Source organism: Chelmon rostratus, chromosome 22 (assembly GCF_017976325.1).
Source record: "Chelmon rostratus isolate fCheRos1 chromosome 22, fCheRos1.pri, whole genome shotgun sequence".
Classification (NCBI taxonomy): domain Eukaryota; kingdom Metazoa; phylum Chordata; class Actinopteri; order Chaetodontiformes; family Chaetodontidae; genus Chelmon; species Chelmon rostratus.
This window is the reverse complement of record NC_055679.1, coordinates 13,610,014-13,627,528: the sequence shown is the minus strand read 5'-3', so window position 1 is coordinate 13,627,528 and position 17,515 is coordinate 13,610,014. Positions and strand designations below refer to the sequence as shown.

At 43.1% G+C, this 17,515-nt stretch overlaps 1 protein-coding gene across 6 annotated transcripts in view; it reads left to right on the top strand.

Annotated features, from left to right (window-relative positions):
• Positions 1 to 5,221: 5,221 nt before the first annotated feature.
• impdh1b (IMP (inosine 5'-monophosphate) dehydrogenase 1b) overlaps positions 5,222 to 17,515 on the top strand; it is a 14,626-nt gene continuing 2,332 nt past the window's right edge. Inside the window, exons 1-16 of one of the 6 annotated variants that reach the window (XM_041963611.1) lie at positions 5,222 to 5,344; positions 7,554 to 7,652; positions 7,808 to 7,885; positions 11,019 to 11,067; positions 12,515 to 12,616; positions 12,711 to 12,785; positions 13,049 to 13,054; positions 13,241 to 13,447; positions 13,527 to 13,614; positions 13,717 to 13,916; positions 14,327 to 14,417; positions 14,610 to 14,705; positions 15,317 to 15,460; positions 16,259 to 16,403; positions 16,493 to 16,636; positions 16,732 to 16,815. In XM_041963611.1, the coding sequence (XP_041819545.1) occupies positions 7,555 to 7,652; positions 7,808 to 7,885; positions 11,019 to 11,067; positions 12,515 to 12,616; positions 12,711 to 12,785; positions 13,049 to 13,054; positions 13,241 to 13,447; positions 13,527 to 13,614; positions 13,717 to 13,916; positions 14,327 to 14,417; positions 14,610 to 14,705; positions 15,317 to 15,460; positions 16,259 to 16,403; positions 16,493 to 16,636; positions 16,732 to 16,815 (1,607 nt within the window). In that variant the 5' untranslated portion in view covers positions 5,222 to 5,344; position 7,554. Of the gene's footprint in view, positions 5,345 to 7,553; positions 7,653 to 7,804; positions 7,886 to 11,018; positions 11,068 to 12,514; positions 12,617 to 12,710; positions 12,786 to 13,048; positions 13,055 to 13,240; positions 13,448 to 13,526; positions 13,615 to 13,716; positions 13,917 to 14,326; positions 14,418 to 14,609; positions 14,706 to 15,316; positions 15,461 to 16,258; positions 16,404 to 16,492; positions 16,637 to 16,731; positions 16,820 to 17,515 lie in introns of those variants that run through there. The other 5 variants (XM_041963610.1, XM_041963609.1, XM_041963608.1 and 2 more) reach the window with 5 other exon arrangements.

The window sequence follows — 17,515 nt, the reverse complement described above, 5'->3', positions numbered from 1 at the left end:
CTCAGGACTGGTGGATTTGATAATGTGGTCAATACTGATGGAGCAGAGGTGGAGTTATACTTGCTTTTAGTCCAGAAACACTGAACCCTAATGCAGCTGGACAGCAGTGCTTCATTAGACCCTCCTCTCCTGTTAAACACCTTCATGCCTGGCTTAAAACCAAAAAAGACCCCCCAGGGCCCCAAAAGGTTCTCTGCATGTCAGTGGGTTTTGGTAATTTGATCAATTGCACAGCTGAGGAAAAATATCACTAACTCCAGTAAACCAGCAGCAGATGATTGCAGTCCTCTTTTTACTTTTACTCTTTTATGACGTGAAATTAATTACAACTCCCTGCGCGATTCCCATCATCTGACAGATGATATCTTCAGTGGTCAGTCATTCACACACGAGGAGTGCTCTTTTGTTGGAAATGGTTACCCTTGTGTTAAATCCTGTGACTCTGATTTGTCTCAGCCAGTCAATGAGTATCCACACTGTCCACATGAGGTTCATTATGGTAATTGAATGAGAGCCGGGACCGTGCACAACCTGAGGACATGCACATGTGAAATTAAGAGCGGTGTCCTCTCGTGCCTTCTGCATGAGACTCTAACCTTTTAATGTCACACATCATGACCATGATTTCAAGGTACTATGGCAGTGATAGAAAACACGTGTTTATATTCTGAACGCGTTCCTGGTGCTGAAAGGCAGTTTCCTGATCTGTTATCACATTGTGCTGGTGAGGGGTTTCCGTTGCTGTTTGTTAACCATGTGAGTGGGGAACTTGGCAGAGCCTCGGAGGACCAGCTAAGAGGATTTTCCATCTTAACGTCTCGCCAACTGTCACAAACAGTCAGTCACCTGGAGGTGATCCCTTTGAGAAGAGTGAGGCCCCACGTATGTGTGTGTGTGTGTGTGTGTGTGTGTGTGTGTGTGTGTGTGTGTGTGTGTGTGTGTGTGTGGAGGGGAATCCTTTCCACTGGCTAAGCTGTTCAAATGTTTCACACCAAAACGTAATTCCTTGCATTGCACACTGTATGTACATCCCACGAAATTACACCGTGATGCCAAAGAGGACCACCTTGACGTGTGAAGGAGGTGGTGGTGTGTGCAAAGACACATGCTTGCAGACCGTGGGGGTTATTCTTTTGAAACATTCTTTAATTCATGTAACACTCTGACACTCTGGTGCAAGCTTCACTCAGCAGCATCAAGGCACAAGTACACGCTGTGTTCGATCGCGGGTCTAACCTCTGCAGCCTCTGGCTTTTTTTAGGAGGTGGAGTGGCTACACCAGAGCTTATTTTCATACAGGCTCATTTTGTTTGGCCCCGGTTTTGCTTAGCTATGCACTGGAAACCAACATTTTCTGCGAGGCCTGCACAAAGCTTGAGCAAGTAGGTCCTGGTGTCAGGAGCTAAATTCATCATTAAGCCTGGAGACGTTAAAAAAAATGTGGACATTTGCAGAGATGCTACATTTGCTGTACGTTTGGGTTTTAGCAGAAGCCCACTGAGACGAATAAAAATAACACTCCTCAGTGACGATCTTGCGTTAAAACGTGCTGCTCTCTTTGCAGAGCTCATCTCTTGTCCTGTTCATATACTAATTCTGAAATCCTCTTTGTGAAAGCTCCGTGGTGCCACCGATAGAAAGCAGGATTAACCCATACATAGTGAGGGAGCAAGACATAGAGAGCACTCAGCAGGACAGTACCACTCACTCCATTGAACTGGCAGCGCTCAGGGCTGTGACTGCTTTATCCCACATATAAGTACAATACAGGGCTGCGCTGTGTGCTCATCTAGCCTGTCCATTAGCCTTTGCCTTCATGACAGAAAATCTCCTCCAACATTTCGAAGAGATCAGCACAACAGCCTCTCCACAACATGCTCTGCTGCTGGCATCATTTCCACGGCGACGCCCTCTCAGTGGGAGAATCTCCTAGGTGACGCCCTCCGTTGACACGCCTAGAGGTGGCTGGTGTCTTTTTGTAGGCAGGTGCATCCCGTGCAGGGGCAGACGGAGTAGCCTGATGAGGTCTTTTTTTCTGCTCGTCTCTCTGTGGGAACACCTGTGCAGCTCAGTATCTCGTCTGGAGGGCACCAACAGAGTAAATAGAGCAGACACAGGAATTCAGATGAGAATATTTAGAAACTAGGGAGTTTGTTTTTCAGATAACTTTAACTAAACCTGGGTTATGAAGTTCATATGTAACCTTCAGCTGGATATTTTCACTGACTTTGGAAAGTCTGCTTAAAGGCAAGCTACCTTTGAAAAGCTGCAAAGGAAGGCGAAACAGTCACGGGATTCAGAGACTGACCTTGGTCGCACCATGGAGGGGTATGGTTATGAGCACTTTGGTGCAGATGGAGAGGAGGAGAGCCAGCAGGTGGATTATCGGAAAATTGTGGGAGACACTCAGGTCCCACGAACCAGCGTTTCATCCCGGGAAGGTTATGTCCGTCAAACCTCGCATGGCCACAGATATGAAACTGCAGGCCAGAGATACAGCGCCACCCGCATCCAGGCTGGTCTAGGCCCGGAGAGGTGAGTTACTGGGAGAATGAGCCACCGGTATAACTAAAGCAGTATTTTGTTTAAAATGTGTCTATTTGTTTTATTATATTTGCAGAATGTGTCAGAAATGGTTTTTGAGGCTATTTGTCTGCTGCAAAATTAATTTCTTACCTGCTAGTGTGAGAGTTCTGCACAAAATTGAATAAAAGGTCGAATTTTTTCCAGAATTTCCAGATTTATGATCAGTGTTGGTTCTAAAAAGACAAGTGTTAAAATGCAAAAGCAAAGATATAAAGGCCACAATAATTTTAACCCTCAGTGCCAATATCCAATGTGAAATAGAATCACAATATAATGTCAGTCCAGCCTTCACTGCCTGTGCCTTCACAAGGCTTCGCATGTAAATTAACTTCATGCCATCGGGTCAGTTTACACGTCAGCACACACTTGCATTTAGATCAGTTTGCAAATGCCCTTGAGGTTAAATCCCTTGCTTTGATTGATACACTTAATTTTTCACTTGTTTGAAGGCCCTCAAGTTAATACCTTTGGCTTATGAGCATATGCTAAAATTATTTAAAAAAAACAACAAAAAAGGCTGTCAGGTGCTATTTTTAATGTGGCCCTCCTGCCCCTTGTGAGCACACCGACAATTCTTCAACGCAACATCAAGGCAGGAGTGAGCAGGGTGCTGCAGGGGGGATAAACACGGCTGAATCAACTGCTCAGAATAGCTACAGTGCCATAAAGGAACCACTGACCCATATCTGCAATGACCCACATTTAATTTGACACAAACACAGAGTGGGAAAACGGATGCCCCTGAGTCACCTTGGCAGACATATCTAGGAACCTAAAATGAATATAGAACAAGAGAGGACTGTGAGGCATACTGATTTACAGGGAAGACCTCATGGTTTTCTATTGTTTTCAATATCTGAACTGTAATGTAGAATTAAACAAATGGAATTAAATATTCTGTGCATATGTAGACAGTAGGTTCAAAATGCATGTCTGACATACTGCCTGCCAAAGCTGAAGGCAACCGGAAGCCTAAATTCTGACAGAGAGATATGCAGGTGTTTTATTACGCCATCTTCAGCAGCCGCATTGCACAAACTAGAGATTATGCAAGATTATTTAAAGTGACTACTGGATTTGATTACCTGTAGTTCAAGTAAAAATACCCTTTGATGTAATTCAAGACATAAACCATGTCCCTCCTTATCTGGCAGCACACGTGACAAAACATGGTGGTGACATATTTAAATCTGAACTTCTGCTCCACGACGCTGTAGAAGAGGTGACAAAAGTGACCCTAACATTTTTAGTTGTGCGAAAGCATCAGTGCTTCTCTGTCATCGCAGCTATTAGTGCTGCTGGCAGTTCGATGACAGGAGAGGCATGCCGACATTCTGACAAGGAATGTGAACGTGCACGCCTGTGCACTGCAATGCTGGAAAGAGGAGAGTATGTGTGGTTTTATGTTGCCTCCCTTTGCCAGAAAGTAAAGTGGCTGTCCAACCCTTGTCTCCAGGAAGCACTGTGGGTGTGCACTGAGCAATTTTTGGTAACGCTTTTTATATTCTTAACAGATTGCTTCTCACTAAATACAACTGTTCTAATTAGATTTCACAGTAACTAATGAAGTAAGAGTTGAAAGTCCTCTTTTTAACCCATGTCATTCTCCTCTGGGACCCCATGAATTCTTGGTAAAGCCTAAAATAGAACAGCTGTCTGTTATGCTGGTTGAACTTGGTCCTGTTTCCTCACCTGTATGCAGTACAACACACAGAAGGAAGCTACAGTAATTACTGTTATATCCATTTTTTACAGACTTTTTCCTGGAGTCGGCCATGGCCACGCTTCGTTACACGCTGCTTCCTGCCTGCGTTGCAACTGATCATGTGGATAAAATTTTCAGTGCACTTAATCCAGTTTACATGATTGACATGTGACCAAAATTCAGACACCGCTGCTTAAACTCAGCACAACGTTTCTCCAAGTACAGGAAAATGAAGGCGTTAAGTTTTCAATCAGGGGTTACTATTTCAACCCTGTGCATCCACCTAACTCTGCATGCACTGTGTCTGCACCAGATGTGCTCTGTAAATAACACATCACAATAAACACCATTAAAAAAATGCATTACTCACAACATACGTTGCTGTGAATCCTCTGAGACGGAATCTGTCATGCTAAAAAAGCCAATTTTACCAACAATACAAAAATCAAGAACTACTGAGATTAACATTAACACTGAATAAAGCAATCAGATCCTTTAGTAAAATTAGCAATACCATTGTAAAAGTCCTCCATTCAAAATGTTATTTGAGTAAAAGTACCACCAGAGTGTATTTAAGTACAAAAGGTTGCCATTTGGCAGTAATATGGCCCCTGTCAGTATGTTTTCTATTCCAAATATTGGATTACTATTATTGTTTAACATGCAAGCATCATTTTAATGTGGCTGCAGTTGTAGGCTGAACAATGAAAAGCAGCCTGGCAGCTTTAATACAGGTGGTGGCCTGCACGACCCACTTTGCAGTGTAAACCGGTCTGCCAGCATGTCAGCAGTGCAACTTCCACGTGAAACGCTCCTGTTAACCACAGTTAACCCCTTCGCCCCCACGTCCCGATTTCACGGCAGCAACGTGCCGCGCACAGGGTTAAAACGCGTCTGCGAGGAAAGGGGACGTGACGCCGCTCCATCCAGTACATAACACCAACACGCAGTATCTGCAGCTACAGGCAGTCATTCCTGCTTCACTTTCCTGCCGACCAGCACTTTCACGTCTTGGAGCCTCCACTTTCTCCATCGAGCTGCTTTTCCTTCGAGGTAGAAGGAAGCATTGTGTGTGTGTGTGTATCGCTTCTTCCTCTTCTTCTTCTTTTTTCTAGCCTGGCTTACATCTGGAAAGTTGCTTCCCTTCGGTCAACGTGGGCATCAGCTCTGTAAGGTAGCTAGCTAACGTTGCTCGGTGTGGGGAAACGTGTCAGGAGTTGAAGCTAACTTGGACGCTACATGGTTTTAAGCAGACGTTTTTTTAATATGTATGTATATTAGGGTGGGGAAGCTTGCTGTAAAGCCTCGGGAGCGCTTTCCGTTAGTCAAGCCAAAACAAGCGAGCCGCTGATGCTAAATGCTAACAGTTGCGCCCACATGTCTGTAAGGATAACGTAGTCTCATGTCTGATGTGCCAAAAAGTTCAGTCGCATGAAGCTACTTTAGTGGATTATTAACACATCTGCACTCAGTTGGGACAGTTCTGTGATAATGGGCTAGATCTTATCTGCCTGTTTATATCGTTATGCCTTTTTAATGAGGCAACATCAAAATTTTTAGGTCAGCGAAATCGTGTCTGTAAATTTAAACTACGTAGACGTAAATGATGGGTTAAATAAGGTACAGATCAGTAAACTCGTGAAAACATTAAGGTTTTTTTCTGTCAAAGACTAATGACTTACACGACGATTTATCATTTACATCAGTGAGTGCTTGTTAAGTATCAGCCATATTGCCAGGTGGCTGTTTTAACATAAACGGTGTCTCCAATCCTCGGGCTAACGGTTTGCTAGCATTACTTATCTCTGCTCGATGCTAATGGTGTCATAATTAAACTAGTTGTAATACAAACAGATTCTGACATGTGTTTCGTGTTGTTAAATTACAAGCGTGTTTATTTCGTTTAACGGTGCTGCTGCTGGTTAACGCGAAGTACAGCACCGCTCCTCGTCCCTGAAAATGTTAACTTAGGTTAGTTATTGTCATATCAACCTGCATGCACGCATGCTGTTGTCATGAAGCCCGGTTTACGCCTGAACGCAACACCAAACTCCCTTTAAAATTCTACTAAAATAGCGTTTGCAATGTTCTAAAAAAGGCGTGCTATTGGATAGAAACAATTCTTAGATTATACAGTATATAAAAAAAGTCAACCTTCAATTCGGCATGTATTGATGCTTTTAAACCCCGTGTATTGTAGTAATATGCAAACTTTAATCTGTTATTCCCACAGCATTCCTCTAAAATACATCTAGGTTTGCTAGACCACAATGGGTGGAGACTAGAAATGCAAACCATTTCTAAAAATGACATGTTTATTGTCCGTAAGTGCTGCTTGGCGGGTATGTCGGTCTCCAAAACAGTGATGGTTAACCAGACATATTATGGTCATGTGAGGCGAGAGAGTGGGGGTGCTAACGTGGACACTAGCATGGCTAACGATGCAACACGGATGACCAGGAGAAACGATGCTACGTTGCAGCTTTACTGTATAAACAACAAAGACAGGTCGTTCAGTAGCACATTTTGATAACTGCGTCTGTGCTGTGCTGGCAGCTAGTGTTGGTTAGCTGCTGATAACAATGTAGGTCACCAGACCCATAACTAGACCTCACCGCACAAGTCGATACGATAAGACACTTACAGGCTATGTTATTATTCTTTGGGCAGCGTTTTCTTTTGTATGCTTATACAGTACCAGAGTCCGTCGGTGTAAAATCAGAAGCGTGTAGCACTAGCTGTAGTAGTTCAGTTAGATGTTAGTGGGTCACTCGGCCATATTTGCTTCACACGCGGTCGTGTGGGGACGACTGCACTGATGTCACGTTCCCTCTGCGCTCGATTTGTTTAGGAAATTATATAGTATTAAATGTCTTAATATTTTTCATGCAGAGACAGAAAAAGCGCAGTCTCTCTCCTTGCATAAAATCACCGGATGCCACAACGACGTTTCTACGTGTTTGCTGCACTTTGCGTGTTATCTTATGTTAAGTAACATCACATTACCTCCCTTGAGGTCGAGCAGCAGTCAAGCAGATTGCATCGTGTACCTGCCGCGCACGCGCACTGACCTGCAGCTGGCTGGGAAATGTTGATGTTGCTATGGTTATGTCTTCCTGTGAGAAGGTCACTTAAGCTCTGTCTGCAAAGCGGATGTCTAGCGTCCTTGCAGAGCATCCTTTTTCCATGTTAAGATGAACATTTCTATCTGAGTCCTGGGCTGCACAGTTGATTGAAGTTGCCTGTTTTTACCATTTTGCAGCATGGCGGATTACTTAATCAGCGGCGGCACAGGCTACGTTCCTGAAGATGGACTCTCAGCTCAGCAGCTCTTCTCAATCGGAGATGGCCTTACATACAAGTAGGTTGCATCACAAACTTTGATTTGTTTGCCCCTAAATCTCAGTAATGAATGCAAAGTAAGGTCTCCTGATTTTAAAACCTCACATGCGCGCAATGGTGGGTGAAGTGTACGCAGCAGTGCTTTGTAATGGCCAACACATTTTGAACCAGCAGATCTGACCAACAGTGCGTTGTCTCCGATGGTCATACGGCTGAAGAGCTATGCTCTAAAGGAGATGGGTTGACTTACAAGTGAGTAAAACAGTCCTCTTCAAACTGTTTTGAAACTGTGCTGTAAAAAATCCTCTGTCTGTCCAAATGGTGAATTCATAAGGGGGAAGCAAATGAGTGTTCTTCTAAAGAAACTACTTTTAAACGAACCATGCCAAAAATCTCAATCTGGTGTCATGAAAGTGCATGTGTGCAGAAGATCAATGAAGGCCTTGTTGGAATGCTCAACCTGATCTTGGTCATGGGGATCAAATTTGCTTCCTGTGGACATAACTGCATCATTAACTTCAACTAACCATCAACATGCACGACCTGTCCTGTGAATGCAGCACGCATGACAGAACAGCTCGTGCACTCTTTTTTTTTTTTTTTTTTAACAAATGCATTGCTTTGAAAAAAGTACTAATTCAGCACTAATTTTCACTTCTTAACCTCAGATTCTGGTTACAAACAAGAAATGCTTTGTAATTGAACTCATGCATTTTGACAGAAATTATTTTCTTTACTCATCCATGTAATCATCCTTTCATTTTCTTAATCATAAATAACAAGAAGCAAGGCATTGTGCACCTCTATTGTAGTGGTTGTCGGACACTAAGAAGCATGACATTTTCTCTTCTAAAACTTTCTCCTAAATTCATCACAGTGCTTTACCTCTTTGCCACCAGTCCTCACAACCACTACAATCAATGCTTAAGATGTCCTCTCAGCCTTCCCGGAAAGATCATTAGTTATTGTATTATTCTTCATTACACAAATGGTAGATATTTGTCCATACTGCATCATCGTCTGCATGACAAAACTGTATTTAAGTAACTCAAGCTTAGTTTGAAAGCTTTGTCAGCTGAAAATCCACTGCATCTTTGCTCTAATCGTGCTACTTCTGCTTTTGCAGAAGCTAATTGAATCGGACACCTAATGGCATTTGATCGTGTCCGCATGTGATTGAGTAACTTCCCGACACTCTAATGAAGTGCATCACGACCAAAGAAAAGTTTGGCACATGATTGCCTGAATTGGCATCATGTGGATCACGGGAGGAATTGGGCTGGGTGGGTGAAATCACTCGGTCTAAAGCCCCTTTAAACAAATATGTGACAAATACTGATAATACTGTGAAGATTTCAACTTCTTTTGCTAGATTTCTTTGAAGCTAATGTAAAATTTATGACCGCTTTCCCTGTACATATTTGATGTAAATCTACGTATCACCATTGACTTGATCAACACTTACACACACCTAACAGTGCACTTGACAGCAGGATATTGCTAATTGATCTGTTTTTTTTATTATTATTGTATTAGTTACAGGAAAACGGAAGTAATCCACTTGCAGAAAGTGAGATATAGACACAGGAAGACAGAAGTAGCTTTGTGAGAGAAATGAGCTTCCTGCATTATTGAGACCTTCAACCAGGTGCAGAAGTCATGTCTTGGGTGTGATTATGACCCCTCTTAGTCAGATCTACTTATGAACTCCATATTTCTGTCAGCAGTCACTAAAATGGCATAGAAAGTGAAGGTGCACCAGTGTTTTTTGCCTGAATATAGACACAGATGAATGATCAGAGTTCTTTGCTGTTAACCTCACATTATGAGGCAAAGTGGTGAACTGTATTTTAGACATGTAGACACTATAAAATAAATGTACAGAAACCTGTAATCCCTCTAATCAAGTTTAAAAGTGCTTCTCAGGCCGCCCTCTCACAGACTGTACAATTTAACCAACGTGAAATTAGTCTTACCTTTAAAAGCCTTAAGGGCATATTACGTGGCAAACCTCAAACCACTCCCGTGAAATAGAATCAATGTGAATTACAGTTGGCTGGTGACAGAGCACATATTTCTGCTTGTTTTACTTATAATAGAGCCACTTTGGCTAATAAACTCCTGCTGCCAGCTGGAGTGTAATAATAGTCTTCTGCCAGTGACTTTTTCATACAAACCCAATAAAGTGAGTCAGACATACAGATGTTACTTATTGAGATTTACCCTTTAAAACATGCTGCTACTTTTACAAACATTGGATGTCATGTTCTCAGATAGTTTGGTGTTTTTTTGGATGTGGGAGTACTATGATGGAGTGTTTGTATATGTCCAGGCAAAAACAGGCATCTGTACAAGCAGGACCAGTTGTGGCGCTTGGCCAGTCTTTGAAACACTCCCTCTTCGCATCAAGCATTTGTCTACATTCAAATGCAAACCATAATGAGGCATCACCAAGCCAGTGTTTTCTTTAGAATGCAAAGCCAACACAATGAGCTCTGGTGTGACGCTGATCCAGAGTCAGTAGGTCCGGCCTGTGTGCTGCAGCTGAGGTTTGTGGCTGCTGTTAAATGCTAGCAGATGTCTGCCGGGCTTCCTGCTTGTTCCCACACTGATGTTTGTGGGTGTTTGGACTCTAAAGTGGGGGGGGGGGGGGGGGGGTGAACAGGACTCCTCCCTTGAAGTGTCCTATCCAGTGCGACTATTTCAGACCTTCCTTTTCTCCACCCACACTGAGGCAGCAGAGTTCTGTCAGTGGGTCAGCCCTCTACCTTTACTCTCAACTCCCATTCCCATTTAGACTCCTGTTCACCTGTTCACATACTCTTGCTCTGTGCTCTGCCTCCAGTTTCCTCCATCCACACAGCATACAAAGCCTACCTTATTCCTCCATCATCCCGTCTGTCCCCTGCCTGTTTTGACACCCATCTGCAACACCCACAAGATACATACAGACTCCGACTGAAAAACAAACACACCATTCCTGTGTCTACCGCTGCCTCACATTGTGTTTAAACAAGCCATGAGCTGAAAGAGGTCAGCTGTAGCTTTTTACCAAATGGAGGACACACTCAGTGTCTGTTTTTTCACCATATTCTGGGAACCATGAGGAGACATAACCAGCAGTAGGTTGCAGGCTGTAGATGGTGTGCACTGGCCTAGTTGAAATGAGTAGTAACATTAATTAAATCTCCAACAAATATTAAATTCAAAGGTTCCTTGTAGTTTTTGTTTGCTTGGAGATATTTTGCAGAATTTCTTACAAATAATGGTCATTCATGTTGGTTTAAACATGAGGAACTCTGTGTTTGTGTGTTTGTGCTTTAAACCTTACAGCTGTGCCAAGTTGCTTCAGCCTCTCACTCTGCGTTTTGCTTATGTCTTTCAGTGACTTCCTGATTTTACCGGGCTTCATCGACTTTACCTCAGACGAAGTGGTGAGTATGCATATGTTTGAGAGTACAAAAGGGCACGGAGGGCCTGTTTATGTTTCAGAAGATTGTTGCACTTAAGTGTCACATTCACTTTCTACCACACCACACTACACCCTCCCCCCCAGGATGATAAACGCACAACGTGGCAGTGTCAGCAGACAGCCCATTATTGACAGAGCCAGTTCTTAAACCATCAGCCTTATTACAGTGAAACGAACCTCTCTACTCCAGACTCAGCCTCATTTTATAATTGTGGCTTTTACAAAAGTGCTTTTGTTTTTTGCCCGTTTCAAGCTGTCTGCGTCATTTCTTCTCTCCCTGCTGCCCTGCTATTTTTTGCCCGATGTGGTCACCCACTGGCTGCTCCCTCACCCTTGTGTTTACATTTATGTCTGGTCGTGTTGCTCATCCACCTCTCTCAGCAGATGACGGGAGAGTTAATCTCGGCCTTTAGATGAAATCCCTCCTGCTTCGTCCATCTCAGAAGGCTTTAGATTTAATGGATATCTCTAATCTCTCCCCATTGCTCTCATAGTTAAAAAGCTCTCGTTGCTGTGTGAGATACTGGCCTTTCTCGTCATGTTGTCATGGATCAGTCCTGTCTGCAGAGTCTTGGTCCTTGCCCTAGTTTTTCACTGGATAGTGAGCCCATTCAACCTTGAATAACACAAATGCTTCCACACTCAGTAGATTAGACTGAAATTTGTCGTACTTTCTAGCTTTTGTGCACTTGTGTAAGGCATCAGCAACATGAAGATGGGCCACGTGTGCATGGAGCTGTTGTGGGAAATTCTTCGGCCTTTTGACGCTCTCAGTATTCTCTCTTAACGCTCAGTTGAATTTAGCAGGTTGGTGCAGTTGTGCTCTCTAAACGGAGAGGTGAAGTTAGGTAATTTCTCTTACCTTGACCTTGAACCCCTGAGAAAAGCCTCCATAGTTTATGGTTGTCACTGATAAGGAGTAAAAGCTTGGACGCCATGGAGCTCATTTGCTGGTTTCCCATGTGCAAGGAATGTCCTTATTTTCACATAGCTGAAGATAACAATAGCTGGCTGTTATGGGAAGATGTGAAAGCTAAAGGTGGCTGCTGGAGATACAGCAGTATGGCCCATTTCCATTTTTAAGAGTGTCAGGTTTCTGTCCCTGAGAGGAAGTACTGAGTTTTTGATGGACTGTGCATTGTATTTTGTTTGCAGTAGCTTAATGACATGCTTAAGTTACAATTATGGACATTTTTACTTAAAAAGCCTCATTGCTTCCTGTCATTCGAGGTTATGTGTCAATCAAACCAGCTGAATAGCATTATTAACCACTTGGAAACACAACTGTGCTGTATATGCATCTGCCAAGTTTAAGCTGCCCCCTGGTGGCTCATGTGCAAAATAACAACCTCCTCTTAGTGAAGACATTAAAGTGTGTGTTGCCCTCTCTTGTTCTTGTCCTCTCTCAGGACCTGACATCAGCGCTGACCAGGAAGATCACACTGAAGACCCCTCTCATCTCGTCCCCCATGGACACAGTCACAGAGTCAGCCATGGCAATCGCTATGGCGGTAAGACTACGCTTTTTCCGAAACTGCTGAAATATTGAGACTGATTTTCATTTATTGATTAGCTCTGACTTTTTATTCTTTTTGAATTTGGTAGCTAATGGGAGGCATCGGCATCATTCACCACAACTGCACACCAGAATTTCAAGCCAATGAGGTCCGCAAGGTTAAGGTAAACTATAAAATTATCCTTCATATGTGAAAAAATCTCATTTATGCATAATGGGAAAATTATCAGCTATTTGTAGATCAAATAAAATGTGCCGTATTCATGTTTGGTTTGAGTAGTATTAGTAGTGGAAGTATTATTATTGTTTTAATTGTCTTGTCACTCCCATTACACCCTCACATGCTCACACACTAATGTGCCAACCTAACGTAACCCTCATATCAACCATACCTCTTGATCTTTCTTGTTATCTTGTCTCTATATAGGTTATGGTAATTGTCTTCTGTTTGTGTTTTTTTTGTGTGTGTGTGTGTTTTTGTTTATGTTTGGTTGTGTTTGCGCATTAACGCTCACTTATCATTGTGTGTCCAGCGTGCTGTGTTTGGTTTGGCGCTGCTTTGCACAAATGGAGATAAAACATAAATAATAAGTTATGTTTGGTTTCTCTTGGTTTCCAGAGGTTTGAGCAGGGTTTTATCACAGACCCTCTTGTGATGAGTCCACGCCACACAGTCGGGGATGTGTTTGAGGCCAAAGTGAGACATGGCTTCTCTGGTATCCCTGTCACAGAGACAGGCAAAATGGGCAGCAAGCTGGTGGGCATTGTCACCTCCAGAGATATCGACTTCCTTTCTGAGAAAGACCACGACAAACCTCTTGAGGAGGTATGTTTTCATCAGTTCTAAAATCTTTGCATCACTCATTTGATTATTCTGCATTGAAATTATTCTTGTCACCTTCAAGGCCATGACAAAGAGGGACGAGTTGGTGGTGGCTCCAGCGGGTGTGACACTGAAAGAGGCCAACGATATTCTGCAGCGCAGTAAAAAAGGTTAATAAAAGTTCTGTCCTGGCAGCAGCTTCTTCCAGTCGTATTTTGGTCGCCCCCTCTCATGTATTTTAATCACCTCACCTCCACTTTCTCTGTCACCAGGCAAGCTGCCCATTGTAAATAATAATGACGAGCTGGTGGCAATTATCGCCAGGACGGATCTGAAGAAGAACAGGGACTACCCGCTGGCCTCCAAAGACTCGCGCAAACAGCTGCTGTGTGGCGCCGCCATCGGCACCAGGGAGGACGACAAATACAGACTGGACCTGTTAGTGCAGGCTGGAGTGGATGTGGTCGTACTGGTGAGTGTTCTGGACCATGTATATCTCATCACCGGTGCCTGAGCCAAAGCTGCGTAGTTGATGGAGCAAAGGTTACCTAAAAGTGCATGAAACTGGCTGTAATCAGTTCCAGTGATAAACCGTCTCTCACAGTGTGGGAGAGTGTTGTCGAAGACCAGCAGTAGGGGAGTTCAAATATGGTGGAAATTCCATGACTCAACTTAACTGTATTATACTGAGAACTTTATTCTGATGTAATTAAGTTTATATTTCCATAAATCTGGAAGACAAAAGTATGGTCAAATTTTTTTTCGCCTGTACGTGAAATATGTTTCTAATATGCACACTGTATGCCTCCTTTAGCCTGTTTTATCTGTAAAGACTGCTGCAACACCATTGTACTTCAATCGTGAATGCTTTTGCCCTTTCAGGACTCTTCACAAGGCAACTCGGTGTATCAGATCAACATGATAAATTATATTAAACAGAAGTATCCAGACTTGCAAGTGGTGGGAGGAAATGGTGAGTTTGCTGCTGTTGGTGATGTTGTCATTGCCTGTTAATGTTTGCACATCAGTGGAAGTATTGGTCTAAGGACTTTGATTTTGTACGCACAACACTCCCTCTTTTTTTTGAGAGCTTTCTTTTGTCAACAGAATATAAGAGTTTGCACACACTTATGGACCATGTGTAATCTTTTTCCCTCTCCTACAGTGGTTACAGCAGCCCAGGCCAAGAACCTTATCGATGCCGGTGTCGATGCTCTGAGAGTCGGCATGGGCTGCGGCTCCATCTGCATCACACAGGAAGGTACTCCCACTTGTTTTTCCAATGCTATCTCACACACAGCTGCAGCGTGTTTTCGCTTTCTCAACATCAGAGTACCAGAAAAGCGGAAAAACGAATTTCATTTGAGATTAATAGATGTATAGCACTCTGTTTAAGATAAAAAATATTGTGATCTTGTAACTGCCATCTTAGAATTTATATAAGGGGAAATAACAAATAAATCTAAAACTGAAGCATCAGTCCGAGCTGCAGCTGTTTCTAATCTGGCTACACTGAGAAGAAAAGGCCGTCAGTTGCTAACAGTAACAAATACCCTGGGACCGCTCCTAGTTGTCATGGTGATCTGCCAAGGCCCCGTTCTGGGTTGCCATGGGGACCGGCCTCTCATGCTCGGACTGGGTCACGTTCACCAACGAGAACAGAAGAGACGTTGCAGCAAAAGGACATGAACACGATTGCATCTCATAATATCTCTGTTAGTTATGAGTGAAATAGTTTTAGATTTAGTTTAGATTTTGAATTTATTAGCTCATTTCTGTTTGTCCCAGTGGTCTGTTCTGACTCTCCTGTGGTGTTTTTTGACCTGATTTGTTGCCATGGCAGTCACGTTAGATATGTTTTCTACCTTGTAGTCATGGCGTGTGGACGGCCCCAGGGGACCTCGGTGTACAAGGTAGCAGAGTACGCCAGGCGCTTCGGGGTGCCAGTCATCGCTGACGGTGGCATTCAGACTGTGGGCCACGTGGTGAAGGCTCTGTCTCTGGGAGCATCGACTGGTGAGGTTTCAGACATTATGACTAAATGTGGAATAAAGGCAGAAAACTTTTAACACCTGGTATTAAATTCTCTGTATCCAGACGCATCCTCTGGAGAAGGAAAACCACATGTTAATTCAAGACAAACTTATTTATAAAATGCATGTTGTTCAAATTTTGAGAGCGAGCAAGCATGACAGCTTAAAGAGGTGCATCTAATTACTGATTAGATGTCAATTCTGTGCGGTGAAAGGACAAAAAGATTTTATTCAACAGATCTGCGTGGAAAAATGAAAGCAGTATGGGTGAGAAAGCTCATGTGTGCAGCTGATCTGCTGTTAACAAGGGATATAATTTATGTAGTCACAGAGGAGCCTGCACGCTGGTACTGCAACACGCCAGAACAAACTGACACAATCATTTTTACACAAAGAAAGGAATAACTTAATGTATTACATATGCCAAATTTAAAAGACAAGACTAATACTTAAGAATTTGTCATAGACAGCGTTTCATGAAGTTTCCCCCAACTCAACAACTTACAAAACTCTGCAGAGATCTGATCTCAATGAGGGTGAGAAGACATTAAAAATGTCAGGTGTAAACACACAGGAATCGCGTATTACCTGGAAACAAATCCCATGTTAATACCATGTGTAAACGGTGTTTAATGGTCATATTTCACACAGCCTGTTCATCAGAAAAATTCAGTCTTCATTACGACAAAGCTGGTTGTTGCAGCAGTGAGGACGTTAGATTAGGCCTTTAGATCAGGCGATACAAGAACACACATAATTCTCTGGTGTCTTCCAACTGCAGTTATGATGGGCTCGTTGCTAGCGGCAACCACAGAGGCTCCAGGAGAGTATTTCTTCTCAGACGGCGTGCGGCTGAAAAAGTACCGCGGTATGGGCTCCCTGGACGCTATGGAGAAGAGCACCAGCAGCCAGAAACGCTATTTTAGGTACGTGGGAGGCTAAAAGTAGCTAAATGCTAAATTCTGTCAGCAGCAAAAGATGCTGTGATTGATTGATTGATGTGTTTCACACACAGTGAGGGCGACAAGGTGAAGGTAGCCCAGGGTGTGTCAGGCTCGGTCCAGGACAAGGGCTCCATCCACAAGTTTGTACCTTACCTGATAGCTGGTATCCAGCATGGCTGCCAGGACATCGGGGCGAAGAGTCTTTCTGTCCTCCGGTGAGTAGTGTGTGTGTGCGCTTGTGATTTACTGATTATAATACAGATGTTAGCTTTATGTGTGTTATATTTTACAATATGTCTGTCCTTTTCAGTTCTATGATGTACTCTGGAGAGCTGAAGTTTGAGAAGAGGACCATGTCTGCACAGGTGGAGGGAGGAGTTCATGGACTCCACTCGTGAGTACAAAAATGCGTCTTTGCTGCATTAAAACACGCTTGTTTCTTGCTATCACACATATGTGGAGAACACTGTATCCAAGGACAACAAAACAGAAGTACTTTGTCCCCTGTAGGGACCATGCACAAGATTGATTATTCAAAGGTTAATTATCATTAAACCTACTGTTGTGAAAATAGCAGTATTTGATTATTTGTTCCCATTTTAAAAGGAAGTTGAACTGACTCATAGAGGTAGAAACAATGTGTGTGTTTTTACAGAGAGCAGACACAGCAATGGGAACTCTAAAACTGTGGTTTCTTTGTTGACTCTCATAGAGGATTTCATCATTACGTTGCTAAGAAACCGCTTGGCTCCAGTTGCTGCACTTCCTGTTGACAGTGGCGAACGCTGCATTAGAAGATAGAACTTCTCTATAGTTGCAAGGAAATTGCAAGAAAGAAGGGGCAATGCAGCATTGTTAGGATTTTCAATCAGCATACGTTTGACTAGCAGCAAGATTACAATGTCTTTCTAGTTTTAACTAAAAAGGACAAATGCTAGTTTCTGTCCTGTTACGCCTGTTTTTGCTCTTGTGCAAATGCAGTTTAGCAGTTATCTGCCAAATGCATTCAACATGTTGTAACAGTTCGATGTAATTTGCTGAGTCGCCGTTGCACGGTTGGAGCAGCCATACTCATTTATATCAGAGCACGTGCT